General features: G+C 41.4%; 1 protein-coding gene across 1 annotated transcript; it reads right to left on the bottom strand.

Annotated features, from left to right (window-relative positions):
• Positions 1–13,100: 13,100 nt before the first annotated feature.
• On the bottom strand, positions 13,101–14,691 carry LOC307169649 (putative nuclease HARBI1; the record flags this gene model as incomplete). The annotated part of the gene is made up of 2 exons (XM_079890377.1): positions 13,101–13,561; positions 13,824–14,691. 2 exons carry the CDS (start codon positions 14,689–14,691, stop codon positions 13,101–13,103), a joined length of 1,329 nt encoding a protein of 442 aa, XP_079746503.1.
• Between the last annotated feature and the right edge of the window lie 621 nt (positions 14,692–15,312).

Here is a 15,312-nt window from a genome sequence, read left to right as displayed (position 1 = left end):
CAGATAATATAACAGTATATTAGTCAGTCATTTTTATTAGGTTAAACAGTGATTTGATAACGTTTTTAATTTAAGGCCCACCCACAATTGGTCTGGCCCATCCAAAACTGAAATCCTGGCGCCGTGCCTGGTGCATTGTGAAGGGCGCTCTGAAAAGCGGCAGCGCAGCCAAAGGATTAAAACAGATGTGCAAATGAGCGTACCGGTACGCTAAAAGCACGTTCTGGGCGCACGGAGAGGTGGCGGTACGCTCAAGAGCTATATTTGGAAGTGGCGGTACTGAGTACCGGCGCGTACCGGCCCACTTAAAGCACTGGCTGGGAGTATGGAAAAGGAGAAATAAATAGTTTTGGATGGAATGTAGAAAAAGAATAGCCTGACTACGTCAGACTTCGTACTTCCGCTCAATTTCAGTTCGCTTCTGTACTCAGTCTGAGATAGCGACCTATCTCCCAGTTTTCCTCCGGCCTCAAAACAGCCGGCCAATCAACGAACAGAGGGCGGGCTCAGAGCCGTGACATAGACGCTAAGCGCCGAGTTTAAGATTGTAGTTTAGGTTAGGGAAATCAAAAACGACCGCGGATATGGAGACACGGGATGCAATTCGCTCTGTTGTGGAGAATATTCCAGGCATTTGCAAACTGAAGCCTATTTCAAATATTATTTTAAAAGTACTGAACCTATTTCAAACCTAGTATTGCAGTGTTTAACCCACCTCGGTGACACTGCTCCGTGATGGCAAGTCCATGGACTTGCTCGGCTTTTTTATGGTCCTTGGAGTTTTAGAGGGTGTATCGCGGTCTCATTTATCTGTCGAGCTCGAACTGGCACCCTTTTGACAGGTCAGTGTATACCATGTTCACTCCGGTATTTCGCTCGATGGTTTTGTTTTCGCATCATACATGTGTTTACAGTGGAAGTTTGATGCGGCTGAGCCGGTGCATAACACACGCCAAAACCAAACGTTATGTGATTGGCTTACGGTAACCAATGATTTTAAACTTCAGGCTAGCGCCCCCCCACGAGAAATAAAAAGCTTTTCAATTATGCCCTTCCAGACTCTGTCTACGAAGCAAAGTGAAGTAGCAGAGTCTGGAATTACCAGGCTAGAAAAAGAAGCCCAGAACATAGAAATAAAAAATATAAATATTAGTCCCACAGTGGTTATACCATCAATACCTCCGTGGCTTTTCCCTAAACCTGATGTAGATCTAACATTTCAAGACAAGATGAAAAAAAAAAGGAAATATTCATAACAAAAGATATAGTTGTGAAGCAGCACCTAAGTCAAGAATATTACAATAGTATTCAAATATTTACGGATGGATCTAAGAATCCAGACACTGGACATACAGCAGCAGCAGTTTACATTCCCTATTTTAAATATAGTATTGAAAAGAGAATTACAGATCATGTTTCAGTATACACCGCAGAAATGATTGGAATTTAAATGGAACTTCAATGGGTGGAAGACGTTCATCCTATGGATGTAGTGATTTGCTCAGACTCCTATTCAGCTTTAATGAGTATATACAGTGGAAAGTCAGCATCGAGGCAGGATATCTTGTATGAAATACTACACAATCTGTACAGAATATACAGAATAGGAGTCAACATTTCATTTTTATGGGTTCCAGCACATGTGGGGGTAGAGGGTAATGAGGAGGCTGATCAGTTGGCAAAGAGATCTTTGAAACGCAATGTAATAGACATTAATGTGTCACTCAGCAAAACTGAAGTTAAAGCAATAATAAAATCTGCTCTAAACAAGATGTGGCAACAGAAATGGGATAAGGAGACAAAAGGTAGACATCTGTATAAAATTCTAAATAAAGTTGGGGTTGAGAGAAATAAATACGAAAGCAGAAAGGAAGATTCCATAATATCTAGGCTTCAAATAGGACACACATGCCTTAATTACTCACTGTTTATCATAGGAAAAAGAGAATCTGAGAATTGTGATAAATGTGGCTTATTGGAAACAGTTGAACATGTGTTGATTCATTGCACAGAATACAACAGAGAAAGAATCAATTTTACTGAATCATTAAGTTACGTAGGTATAAATACATTGTCAGTAAATAGCATATTTCAAAACGCACAGAAAGAGATAAGGGTTTATAGTGCTTTAATGAGGTATCTAAGGGAAACAGGATTGGTTAACATAATATAGTTTAATATATAATTATTATTATTATTTTTTATTTTTTTTGTTATTATTATTTGCTTTATTTGCTTCACTCGGTTAACGCTTCACACTCCTGTCCAGTTGGTGGCGGTAAATGCACCTTTCAGCTGGTTTGCCAACCGCCATAAAACTCCAAAAGAAGAAGAAGCTCACTGTCCGGTCTCGTCTTTCGACGCCTGTGACTCCCCGGTTCCTAACACTTCTGTCTGGTTCCAGGATTTCCTGCATACTATCTGCAAGTATATCAAATTCTACGCTAACCTCTCTGTGTGTGTATATTCCAAGCAGCATCGGTGTGCGGCGGATCGCCAGGATTCTCCAGACCGCCTATTCGTGTTCTCCTGTGATTTCACGGATACCCATTCCAGTATCTCCCGTGGTCATCTATTCCCAGTATCACCGAGTCTGTATCACCGAGTCAGAATCCATTCCAGTATCTACGAGGCTGCATCAAGTTCAAGTGTTCGCCCTAATTCCCCTGTGTGGATCTCAAAGCCTTTCCTGAATTCAGGACTTGCATAAAGTGTATAAATAAATCTTGTTAACGTCATTCTCTGTGTCTTCATCCCTGCAGTAGTGTGACAACTGCCAGATCCACATCTTTACGCTGAAGAGCAGCTGATGCAACAGCAGTCTCCTGAAACACTGGCCACCTCCAAACAAAGCATAAACGCAAAATTTATGCTGCGAAACAACATTAGAGCATCACCTGCTGCTGGATCTGGTGGATTGCTGTCTGACATTTTTTTCAACAGCTGCATAACTGCAGAAAGGACTTTGTGCAGTGCTTTTAAGGCATTTTCTTGACAGGCCCAGCGTGTGTCAGTCAGCCGTTTTAATTCCCAGGTTTTCTCTCCAGCATACAATTTTTGCATTTTTTTCAACAAAAAATGCGCTTGCTAGAAGAAGTGGCGCTTGCTAGAAGAAGACAGGAAAGTGTAGAGCCTCTCTACCAAATTAAAAAAACGCACAAAATGGGGGTTTGATTTAGCGGTCTCCACTAACACTAGGTTTAAACAGTGTGTGTGGCAGTGCACATATAGTGCTTTTTCATTTTGGCTCTGAATTCTGGCCTGCAGCCCCTTGTAACTAGCACTCATGTTCACTGCACCATCATAGCCTTGACCCCGGATATTTTCAGCGTTCAATCCATTTTCTGAAAGAAGGGTCATTACCACTTCCTCTAGTCTAGGTCTTTGCCACATGTTGATTTTACCTGACACACTTGGATGAAGCGTTCCTTTATTTGCATGTCATGGACAAACCGGACCACAAAGGATACTTGCTCTGAGTGTGACACATCGATAGTTTAATCCAAAAGAACTGAAAATATCGTGGCCTCATTAATCTCTTTCAGAATTACATTCCTCACTTGTGTTCCAAGAGATCTTATTAGGTCATTTTGGGTCCTGTTGGATAAAAGTGTCACCTGTGGCTTCTTCTTGCGCGACTGAATCATCTGGATACACTCAAGATGCATTCTGAGGACACTATCATCTTCAGCTAGGAGGTGCACAAGCTCAAGGAAGTTTCCTCTGTTTGAACTGGTGCTACGTTCATCATGGCCTCTAAATGCAAGTCCTTGCCTTGCCAAATAAACTGTGATGTCTATCAACCGAAACAGGATTTCTCTGTTTTTCTTTCCTTTTCATTTTGTAACTCACATTCTGCAGCCTGAGCTTTAAAAGCTTCAACTAAAGGTCCCTTTCTACAGTATAGTTGGCCCACCTCACCATACTGATCATATGGGCTTCAGTGGCTGCATGCTCATGAATCTTCTCAACAGCCTTCCTCCAGTTAACAACTCCAGCTGTTCTCCATGCTGTTCTGGCTTTAAACTTTTCTTCTGTCAAGAAGAGACGACAACTAAAGCAGTATATGGCATCTTTTGCCACAGAGTACTCTAGCCAGTTGTTACCAGCATACCACTGGCTCTGAAAAGACCGTCCTTGAGGATTTTTTGTAAAGCCAGATACTGGTTGACATGGCCCAAGAGAGCAGCAGACCTGTATATAGTTGCTATATCAACTTTAATTTGATGCTGATCAACATGAGCTGGGTCTGTTGGAAACTGTAAGGCCATCAAGGATGGGTAAACTTCTGGAGCTTTTGGACTCAGAACCTGGTATTCAGTATCTGCTGCTGCAGCTCCTTCCTCTGTTATCTCTCCTTCTTCCTCCTCACTCTGCCTAATGTCTCCTTGCATTTCCTGACTCATCTCACTTTCTTCCTCATTGGCTCTAACCTCTCCTTCATCTTTCTCTCTTGTCTCAACTGCTTTCCCTTAAATCTCTTCAATACTTTCCTTATCTGAACTGCTACTCTCTATATACAAAAAAGTATAAGTTTTACAGGGATAGTTGGCCCCAAAATTAAGTCTGTTTCTTTTGTGGAGAATACAATTAGATTGTATAATGTCCATATAATGAACAGGAATGGGGACTCCATTTTGTTCCCCACTGGTTTTCAATATAGGGATACAACCATTTTTAAAAATATTCCACACAAGAAAGTCAGACAGGTTTGGAACTGCATATGGGTAAGTAAATTATCAATTTGGAAAAATGATTCCTTTAATAAACACTTGTTGTTGTTCTCAAGTGTAAACTGTTTTTAGGATTGTAATACAATTTTAATTTAACAGTACCTGCATCATTATTCTCTCTTTTCAGCCAGCTTGTGAGAGGGATGCTTCCTTTGGCTGCATCAGAGAGTTCCTTTCTTTCTTTTTTTTTATATTCTTTCTTTCCTTGGCATTCTATGAAAAGATGTTGATACAATTAGAATCCACAACACATCAAACGAAAATAAGGAAATGATGATAATATTACTAAATATTATTTACTTTACCAAACAAATCAGTGAGAATCAAGAAGGTAATTATGGGGAATTCATGTTTAGTTTTGTTGATGAAATTTAATGTATGTATTATATGCATGAAAGTGAAGCTATCATGAAATCAGTAACACTTTACAATAAGGTTTCATTAGTTAAATTTGTTAACATTAACTAATAATGAACTGCACTTCTACAGCACATTGGCGTCGGAAGAAAAAAAAAAGTGGGTGGGTCCTCACCCAGAAAAATGTTACTGGAGTAAATACCATTTCATTCTGGTGCCTTTTAGTTAAACAAGTAAACTAAACTCCACTTAACGTCGGGCGGTTCTTTGCCTCCACGTCGTGCATTAAATGCACAGCTATCCGTGGATTATCCCCCTAATATGGTAATTTGCCAGCAATGACAACTTAAAGCTGTTATTGATGTTTGCAACGCAATATTTGACTGGAAAGGTACAACGGGCGGTTACTTTCGTCAGTTGCGGCTCGTTGAGAAATATAATGTAGCGATTCAGCGGAAATGGAGTTTAATTTATTTATTTTAATAAAAAAAAAAATTTAATTTAATTCCTCAAGTGGAATGGATTTGACTGACGGGAGCTCTGAAAAGCGAACAGACAAATGCGCTGAATTAGAGACGGTAAAAATGGGTATAATATCATTGATCTTAAAAAGTGGGTGGGTCCGGTCCCACCCATATACAATGGTTCCGACGCCCATGCTACAGCATTTATTACTCTAGTTAATTTCAGCATTTACTATAACATTATTAAAATCAAAAGTTGTATTTGTTAACATTAGTTAATGCACTGACTGACTGTGACATAACATGAACAAAAAATTAACAGTTGTACTATTAACTAAGATGAACAAAAACAGTAACAAATGTGTTGCTCATGGTTAGTTCATGTTAGTTAACACATGAAAAATGAACAAATTAACCTTATTGTAAAGCGTTACTATGAAATCAAAGATATAAATTCCTAACAATTTCCTTTCACTAGATGTACACCTTTCACTAGATGTATTTCCCCAAGCTAATAACACTTGCTATGGCCTTGTATAAAAACTAATGACATTGTCAGACTCAGAATGCGGCTGAAATAGAGTTATACTTTTAGTATAGTTAAGCATAACTCGCATGCTGCCGCAACTTTTACAATAGCATGATAGGGAATAATTTTCCGTATTAGCTTAACGTTACCTGCTGCTCGTGTAGTTTGAACTTTGAAGACTCGCGGCGATCGGCGAACGGCTGCGTATGAGGAGCTGCAAAGGAAACTCCGCCTACCACTTCATCTCCGCCATATGCTGCCGCCATACATTTTTTTTATATAATATATATTTTTTGTATTATTATTGTTAGTGGCAATGGTTTATAAGTGTATTGTTATTTATTATAATATGTATAATAATAATAATAATTATTATTTACAATTATCAGAGAGGGGCACAATACATTTTGAGACAAAAGGGGCAGGGGCTTGAGCCACCCCGGCTGTCGTGTCGATGAGGCCTTTACAGGGGAGAGTCTAGTTGACACAATCTCTGCTGACACTTCAGGGATGCGTTATGGTCGTGTCTAGGCGCAGATACACCATCTGATCTGGATACGGTCCGGATCCGGCTGACTACATCGTGTGTCTTCTGTCTGGGGGATCGGATTGCCCGCACTGCGGAGATATGAGTCTCTGGACTCTCGGGCCTCTTGTGGGCATCGTACAAGGCGATGAACTCGCTCAACAAGTCCTGCTGCAGCCCTTTGCTGCCTCTTTCAAGCTGAGGAGTAAGGAACCGCGAGCCCCTGATGTTGACCTGTCAGGGTTAGGTGATGAGCTCACGCCGAACTCGGCCCATACCCTGAAGGACACTACATCTTGTGCCTCGAGGGACGGGCGGAGATCGGCGGCCATGGGAATAAGTTAGTGGCACTGAAATGGTCCAAGCAGCCGTGGTTCCCAGAACTGGTGGAGATGCTGGCTCCACCAGAATGTTTTAAGTCAATAGAAAACTGTACGCATGCTGATTGCGATATGTTAAGGTATGCGCTGTAAGTAATAAATGGATTATCATCCTTCTATCTCCTCTCTCTCATAGACATACATTAAGAGAGAGAAAAGCTGCATATAATTCAAAAAGATCGATAAAAGTAAAACATAGGGCTGTAGGCTATATTTTAATGTTTTAACAGGCAGCTGTACCACAGTATAATATGTAATGTGACTAACCTTTGTGGATGCGATGTCCAGAAGAGCTGAATGAGATCAAGCATATATTCACACATCAGGTACATGATTGATGATGTCATTTCTCACAAACTGATTTTGCATATTTTAATGTATGTCAGATATATTTATGCCTTGATATGTTCATCCTTTTCAGGAAGTATCAAAATGAAAGCAGGACGCTGAACTTTAAAGGTTCTTCAAGTGTGTTTTCTGTTTTTGTCATAAATAATACTGAATATTTGAGCTTGATTATTTAGAGATTTTTTAAAAAATCTTATTTGTCAGTCTTTATTGTTTATATTTTTTCTCAGATAGAAAAAAAGTGAATGAAGAGACACACAGATCTCACTTTACTACTGCTGTATATTTGCTGTATGTATTTTCTTGCCTTTATCAATAAAGTTTCTCACTCTGAGGTTCAAGAGTCTCTCCATATTTAATTACATTTATCATGTTAAGCTCCTCCATATATGACTCTATATATAGTTTTAAGATTTCAGACGTGTGGAACATATAAAGCTTTACATTATTAAAATATTATTTAAAAAAAACATTATTTGTAAATGTTTACATTATTAGCATTATTAGCAGTAATAAACAAACAACTTCCCCAGCTTCTCATTTAACTAAAATACTGATTTGAGACACATTATAATATCCTTTCAGAACACAGTGAAATACATCAATGCTCCATTTCCTCCAACGATAAAGTCTTTAAATCTCTAGTGTGATTTGTCTCTGTGGTCTCGTCTGAGGAGCAACACCTCCATCTAGTGGCTCACCCTGAACTCACATGTTATCAGGAGTTATTTACTCAGAATCTGTAATGAGATCCAGTGATTGTGTGTGTTACTCAAGAAAGCCACTAGATGGCGCTGTGTTCAGTATTATGTGACGAATACTGTGAAACGAGTAATGAAGAATAAAACCACATGTTGTAGTGTTCAGAGAAAATAACCAGACATGTTGAAACTGCACTGAGAAATATTTTATTCAAATCCCTGAACAAAACATGATACCAGGAGTGAACTCAAACTAAAAACAGCTCACTGGATATTTTCTCTTTTTCTGACCATTCTCTGTGAACCCTAGAGATGGTTGTGTGTGAAAATCCCAGTAAATCAGCAGTTTCTAAAATACTCAGACCAGTCCGTCTGGCACCAACAATCATGACACGTTTAAAGTCACTTAAATCACCATTCTTTCCCGTTCTGACGCTCAGTTTGAACTTTAGCAGATCGTCTTGATCATGGCTGTGTCCAAAATCGCCCCCTATACCCTTACATATGGCACTATTTGAGGGAACAGGGTGGTGTACATTTCAGTACATCCTCTGATCTCAGATCTTGGTAGAAAATGAAGTTAGAATTTCAATCAAAGCAAATAATTAACAATGAATCAGAATCAGAAAGAGCTTTATTGCCAGGTATGTTTGCACATACGAGGAATTTGTTTTGGTGACAGAAGCTTCTACAGTATAAACAGAATAACAATGACAGGACACAGATAATAAAAAGAATAAAATAGAATTAGTAAAATACACAATATACAAAAAAAATAGATTTAAAACAATACACAATATACAAAAAAAATAGACAATAGATAGTATGTACAGGTATGTCTGTACAAATAAATAAAAAATCCACGATCATCTCCACTGTTTTGAGTGTGTTAAGCTCAAGGTTGTTATAACTGCACCAGACGCCAGCTGTTCAACCTCCAGTCTGTAGGCAGACTCGTCACCGTCCTGGTGAGGCCGATAAGTGTGGTGTCGTCTGCAAACTTCAGGAGTTTGACAGAGGGGTCTTTTGCGGTGCAGTCTTTGGTGTACAGGGAGTGGAGAGAACGCACCCCTGGGGGGCGCCAGTGCTGATTATACAGGAGCTGGATGAGGATTTTGCCTGTCGGTCAGGAAGCTGGTGATCCACTGACAGATGGAGGCGGGCACAGGGAGCTGGGTTCATTTGGACAGGAGGATGTTTGGTATGATGGTGTTGAAGGCCGAGCTGAAGTCCACATACAGGATCCTCACATAAGTCCCTGGTTTGTCCAGATGTTGTAGGATATAATGCAGTCCCAAGTTGACTGCATCATCCACAGACCTGTTTGCTCGATAAGCACACTGTCCAGCAAGGGTCCAGTGAGGTCCTCCAGGTGGGCCAGCACCAGTCTTTCAAATGACTTCATGAGCACAGATGTTAAGGCAACAGGTCAGTAGTCATTCAGTCCAGTGATTTTGGGTTTCTTTGGGACAGGGATGATGGTGGAGCGTTTGAAGCCGGAAGAAACTTCATACAGCTCTAGTGATCTGTTGAAGATCTGTGTGAAGATGGGGGCCAGCTGGTCAGCACAGGATTCCAGACAGGCTGGTGTAATACCGTCTGGGCCTGGTGCTTTCCTTGTCTTCTGTTTCAGGAAGACCCAACACACATCTTCTTCACAGACCTGAAATGCAGGAGAGGGGGATTGCTGGAGGTGTTGATGGGTGTATGGAGAGAAGGTCAGAATGAGACAGGGTTTTTCATACCTGCAATAAAACTTGTTCAAATCGTCGGCCAGTTGTTGAATCTCCACAGTGCTGGGAGATGGTGTCTTGTAGTTAGTAATGTCTTTCAGGCCTTTCCACACTGATGCAGGGTCATTGGCTGACAACTGGTTTCTCAGATTTTCAGAATAGTTCCTCTTAGCCACTCCGATCTCCCAGTGTGTATTTGGCCCGTTTAAACAAGACTCATCCCCATTCCTGTAGGCATCTTCTTTGGCCTGGTGAAGTTTTCTGAGTTTTGCAGTGGACCACAGTTTGTCATTGTTGTAAGTTAAATGAGTCCTGGTAGGGATGCATATATCCTCACCGAAACTGATATATGATTTTACAGAATCCGTGAGCTCGTCCAGGTCGGTGGCAACAGCCTTAAAAACACTCCAGACAGTGCACTCGAAGCAGGCTCGTAGATTCTGCTCTGCTTCATTAGTCCATCTTTATACAGTCCTCATTACAGGTTTAGCTGATTTCAGTTTCTGCCTGTAGATCGGTATAAGATGAACCAAACAGTGATCAGAGAGCCCCAAAGCTGCCGGTGGGACAGAGTGATATGCATCCTTTATTGTGGTGTAACAGTGGTCCAGTATATTACTGTCTCTGGTTGGACATGTACCGTGCTGTAAACAATCACGAGAATGAACGAGGAAAACTCCTGCGGCGAGTAGAAAGGCACACAGTTGATGAAGAGTGCTTCTAGATCACGGCAATCTTCCTCAATGTTGTTACATCTGTACACTACCTTTCGTTGATGTAGAAGCATGTCCCGCCGCCACACGATTTTCCCGATTCGATTCTGGTTCGTGATCCGCTCTAAACAGCTGGAAGCCTGGCAGATGTAGCGTGCTGTCCGCAATGGCTTCATTCAGCCAGGTTTCCGTGAAACAAAGAGCAGCAGAGTTTGGAAAGTCCTTATATGTCAGGGAGAGAAATATTTTTTCCGTTTTGTTGGGTAGGGAGCGAAGATTCGCCAGATGGATAGTAGGCAGCGAGGGTCTAAAGGCCAATTTATACTTCTGCGTCGGGTGCGCGTAGAAGGTACGGAGTAGCATACGCATTGACGTGTACCATACGTCGTACCCTTCGCCGTACCCTGACGCGCACCTCCTCAAAAATGTAACTACGCGTCGCGGCGACGCGGACCGCAAGATCTGTGATTGGTCGGCTTGGTAGCATCGCATTTCCGGCTACGCATTTCCGCCGTGTTCTTCTGCACCGCCCGCCATTTTTAAATTCAGAAGTTCAGGTGAAAGTTCAGTGAAGAAAATGGAAATGGACCAAGTGACCGAGCGATTAGTTGAAGAAGTGCGGAAATACAGCCATCTGTATGACTCGTCTTCTGCAGAATACAAAGACTGCCAGATGGCAGCGAATTCGTGGAGAGAGATTTCCTCCAACGTCGGTTTGGATGTAGCGGATTGTATGAAGAGATGGAAGAACTGTCGAGACAAGTACGTTCGCCTCCGTAAAAAGCTCGCCACAAGGAGCGGGGATCCAGGAGGGAAAAAAGTCCCAGCATTTTATTTATTCCTGTCTTGGCTGGCACCTCATGTGAAACACCGGCTTACGGAGTCAAACTTTGACGATAAGGTAAATAATGCACGTCCTTTATGAACCTCTGTTGTTTTTAGGTTAGCTAACTTAACTAGCAATGCTACCACGCCGTAACGTTATTGATTAGTGCAAAAATAATATACCTGGGAAACAAAAAGCATGTGTAATGGGTTTTAATTATATTGTATTTATATTATATGTAATAGATTGTAATTATATTGGGCTTGCAGATAATACAAACGCAACAACGTAGCATTTGCAATGTAGGAATATGCAGTATTCATAGCTCTGTTTATCTGTGAATTAACACTGGATGCATCAGCTTTTATATATAAAAGACTAACTTACACTATTTGCTATTTCTTTCATAATCGCAGGATGGGAGCGATTCAAGCTCAAACTCCAATGGTTCGGCTGTTGTGAGACCTTCAGCCAATAACGACCAACTAGCATGTCCACCGTCCCCCCAGCCATCTCTTCAGTCCCCCCAGCCATCTCTTCAGTCCCCCCAGACATCTCTTCAGTCCCCCCAGCCATCTCTTCAGCCCCCCAGACATCGCTTCAGTCCCCCCAGACATCGCTTCAGTCCCCCCAGACATCTCAGTCCCCCCAGACATCTCTTCAGTCCCCCAGTCCAAGGATGGCACAGAAAAGGAAGAGGAAGGAACAAGAGGACTGGGTCCAAATGCAAGTTGCTCGGTTGGAGGCTCAGTTGGAGGAACGGCGGGTCGAGCTGCAACAGAGACTGAGTCATGGAAATGACGAGAGCGACCGGTTTGGGCACACTGTTGCCGACATGCTGCGAAGGGTGCCGGAGGAGCACAGGGCGCAGGCAATGTTTGATGTGTCCAAGGTCCTGTTTGAGTGGCAGCAGAAAAAATAAACAATTGTGCCTACTTCTACAACATTGCACCTTTTAATTCTGTGCACTATCTTTATATAGTTTGCACTTTTGCATCTTTTAGTAAGTTGTCTGTTAGCACATTTGTGTATATAGTTTGCACTTTTGCATTTATTCATATTTTGCTTGTTTGCACTTATTTGTGCAGGTTTTATTGTTTGCACATTTTTGTAAATAGTATGCACTTTAGCATTTTGTTTTTTAATAATTTTGTCTGTTTGCACCTATTTGTGCAGGTTATACTATATAGTTTGTAGCTTTTGTGTACAGTTTTCTCGTGCATTTTTATTGTTAATAGTGTATCATTGCACCTTAATACTTTGTACTAACTTGTACATAGTATGCCCGTTTGTGTATATAGTTTGCATACAAAAAATTGCCTGTTCCTGCTGTTTGCACATTGTTTGGTGCAGGTTACTGCAAATAAAGATTAATGTATAGTTTACCCATTTGTGTGTGTTTGCTCTTTAGCATCTATTTTTAATCTACAATTCTAGACCATTGCACCTTTATACATTGCACTTTTACATATTTTAACCTATTTGTATATATAGTTTGAAACCAATTATGTCATTTCCTGCTGTATGCATATTGTATGGTTCAGGTTACAGAAAATTAAGATCAATAACAGTATTTATTTGTGTATAGTTTGCTCTTTTGCATCTATATTTAATATAAACAATTCTAGACCATTGCACCTTTACATGTTACATTATTTTATACATAGTTTGCACATTGTATTGTGCAGGTTACTGTAATTAAAGAAGAAACAACGTGAACAGTTAAAACTGGTCTTTATTTACATGGTTGCATGTCATTTATTGGTGTATATATTTTACACCAGTACAATTTACTGACCAAGTTGACCACGACACACTATGTTGTTCTGCCATGGCACAATTCCGTGGGGTGACTGAAAGAAGGCCGTCAGGTCATTCCGTACACCAACTGCAGCTCTGGTGGAGCGGGCCCTTGAAAGGTGACGTGGATCTAGTGGTTCCAAAAGATTTGTGTCCCCTGACACCACTCTGCGCCACTCCCCGAGCTGAGGTGACCCTGTAGTGTCAGTGTCTGTGAAATTAGCAGGGATGTATCTGCTAACAGGTGTGCTGACCTCATCTGTGTAGGCCAGGAAGTTGTGTAAAACAGAACAAGCTTTCACAATATCAACTGCTTTGTCTGGCAGACATTCTAGAGGTCGTCCAAGGATTCGCCACCTTGCAACCAAAATGCCAAATGCATTCTCAATCACGCGTCTGGCTCTGGAGTGACGGTAATTGTAGGTCTGCTTATCCATTGGTAGGTTCATCCCTATGTAGAAAAATAAAACAGTATTAATTGATAGGCAATCATTGAGTGTCAATGTAGCTGTGATCAGGAATGAATATATATATATATATATATATATATATATATATATATATATATATATATATATAAAATTCAGGTTGATTGGGACACTTTTTCCAAGTTATCTCAATGGCAAAAAGTGTCCCACTCAACCTGAATTCACCACCATATATACACATACATGAAGTACTATTACATTAAATAAATCTTGTCTGTGACATACCTGGAAAGGGACGCATGAGGTTGTTGTGTAGGGGAAATGCAGCATCACCAATGATCACATGTGGGATTTTGACTCCTGTTCCAGGCAGATTGGCTGGTGGGGGCAGGTTCAGTTTGTGTTCAAGAAGCCTAGAACCAAATCGGCTCTCCTTGAAGACACCACCGTCACTTTCCCGTCCGTATCCCCCCACATCCACCATGGTGAAGCGATATCTGGCGTCACAGGTAGCCATCAGAACAATGGAGTGTGCACCCTTGTAGTTGTAGTAGTCGCTACCAGCATGCGGTGGTGCTTTTATGTTGACATGCTTTCCGTCTACGCTGCCAACACAGTTCGGAAAGTTCCACAGTCGCCAAAAATCGGCAGCAATAGTTTCCCATTGGGCGACTGAAGGGCAGGGAAGAAACTCTGGCTGCAGTGCTTTCCACAAAGCTTTACATACCTCGGCGACTATGGAAGACACTGTGCTGGACGACAGTTTGTAGCTAGCTGCTACAGCCTGTTGGCTTCCACCTGAAGCTAAAACTCGAAGGGTGATTGCCAGTCTCTGCGTAATGTCTACAGGCATACTGTGCGTACACTGATGTACGATAAATGGCTGCACACGACGAACTAAATCGTCGAATCTACCTGCAGACATTCGGAAATATCTGAAGTGCATTTCCTCGTCCATGTCTCTCAGTGGCCGGACAAGCACAGAAAATTCACCCTCCTTCTGCCTCATCAGGTTCACGGGTCGCACGTACCATCTCCTCCGACGCCTTCTCTCGTTTCTGCCTTTTAATTTGAGTAATTTCACTAAAATTAACTGTTTTTCAACCTCAATAAGCTCCAACTCCAACATGATCCGCTCTCTTTCAGTCGCCATTGCTTGTTGTAGTAGCCTAAACTCAAAACACCCGCGAGGAATCTAAACACAGTGGAACATTAAAACCCGCCCCCGCCAACTAGCGTTTCGGCGGTGCAACTGCAGAGCAACGCAGACATAACGCAGAAGTATAAATGCTCACGACGGCGTCACCTACGTGCGTAGCCTACGACGTACACTACGGCGTACCCTCGACGCAGAAGTATAAATTGGCCTTAAGGCCGCTTGAGTTTGACTAACGCGCCGGCTCGTTTCACACACTTGCGCGTCCGAGAGCGATTGATCAGCGCCGCTGCCCAACCAACTACAATGTTCAGCAAAACATCTAAATAATCAAAAACCAGTAGAAGACTGGGTGGTGTGTACTGCCGAATGTTCAGCAGTTCTTCCCTGGTGAAACTGACTGTAAAAGAAAAACTAAAAACAAGACAAACTAATAAAACTACTCCATTACAAGTTACAAGTAACCAATTCCAATACGACTTGAGTAAGTCTTAGAGCATCTGATTTTAGCATTAGTTTAATACAGTTACTAATTACATGTATTCAAATTCTTTACACCACTGATACTACAGTATAGCCTATAAATAAACGTGATGTGCAAAAATATCGCTATGATCA

Source organism: Squalius cephalus (genome assembly GCF_949319135.1).
Source record: "Squalius cephalus genome assembly, chromosome: 13".
Taxonomy (NCBI): Eukaryota; Metazoa; Chordata; class Actinopteri; order Cypriniformes; family Leuciscidae; genus Squalius; species Squalius cephalus.
This window is presented reverse-complemented; position numbering and strand designations above follow the sequence as displayed.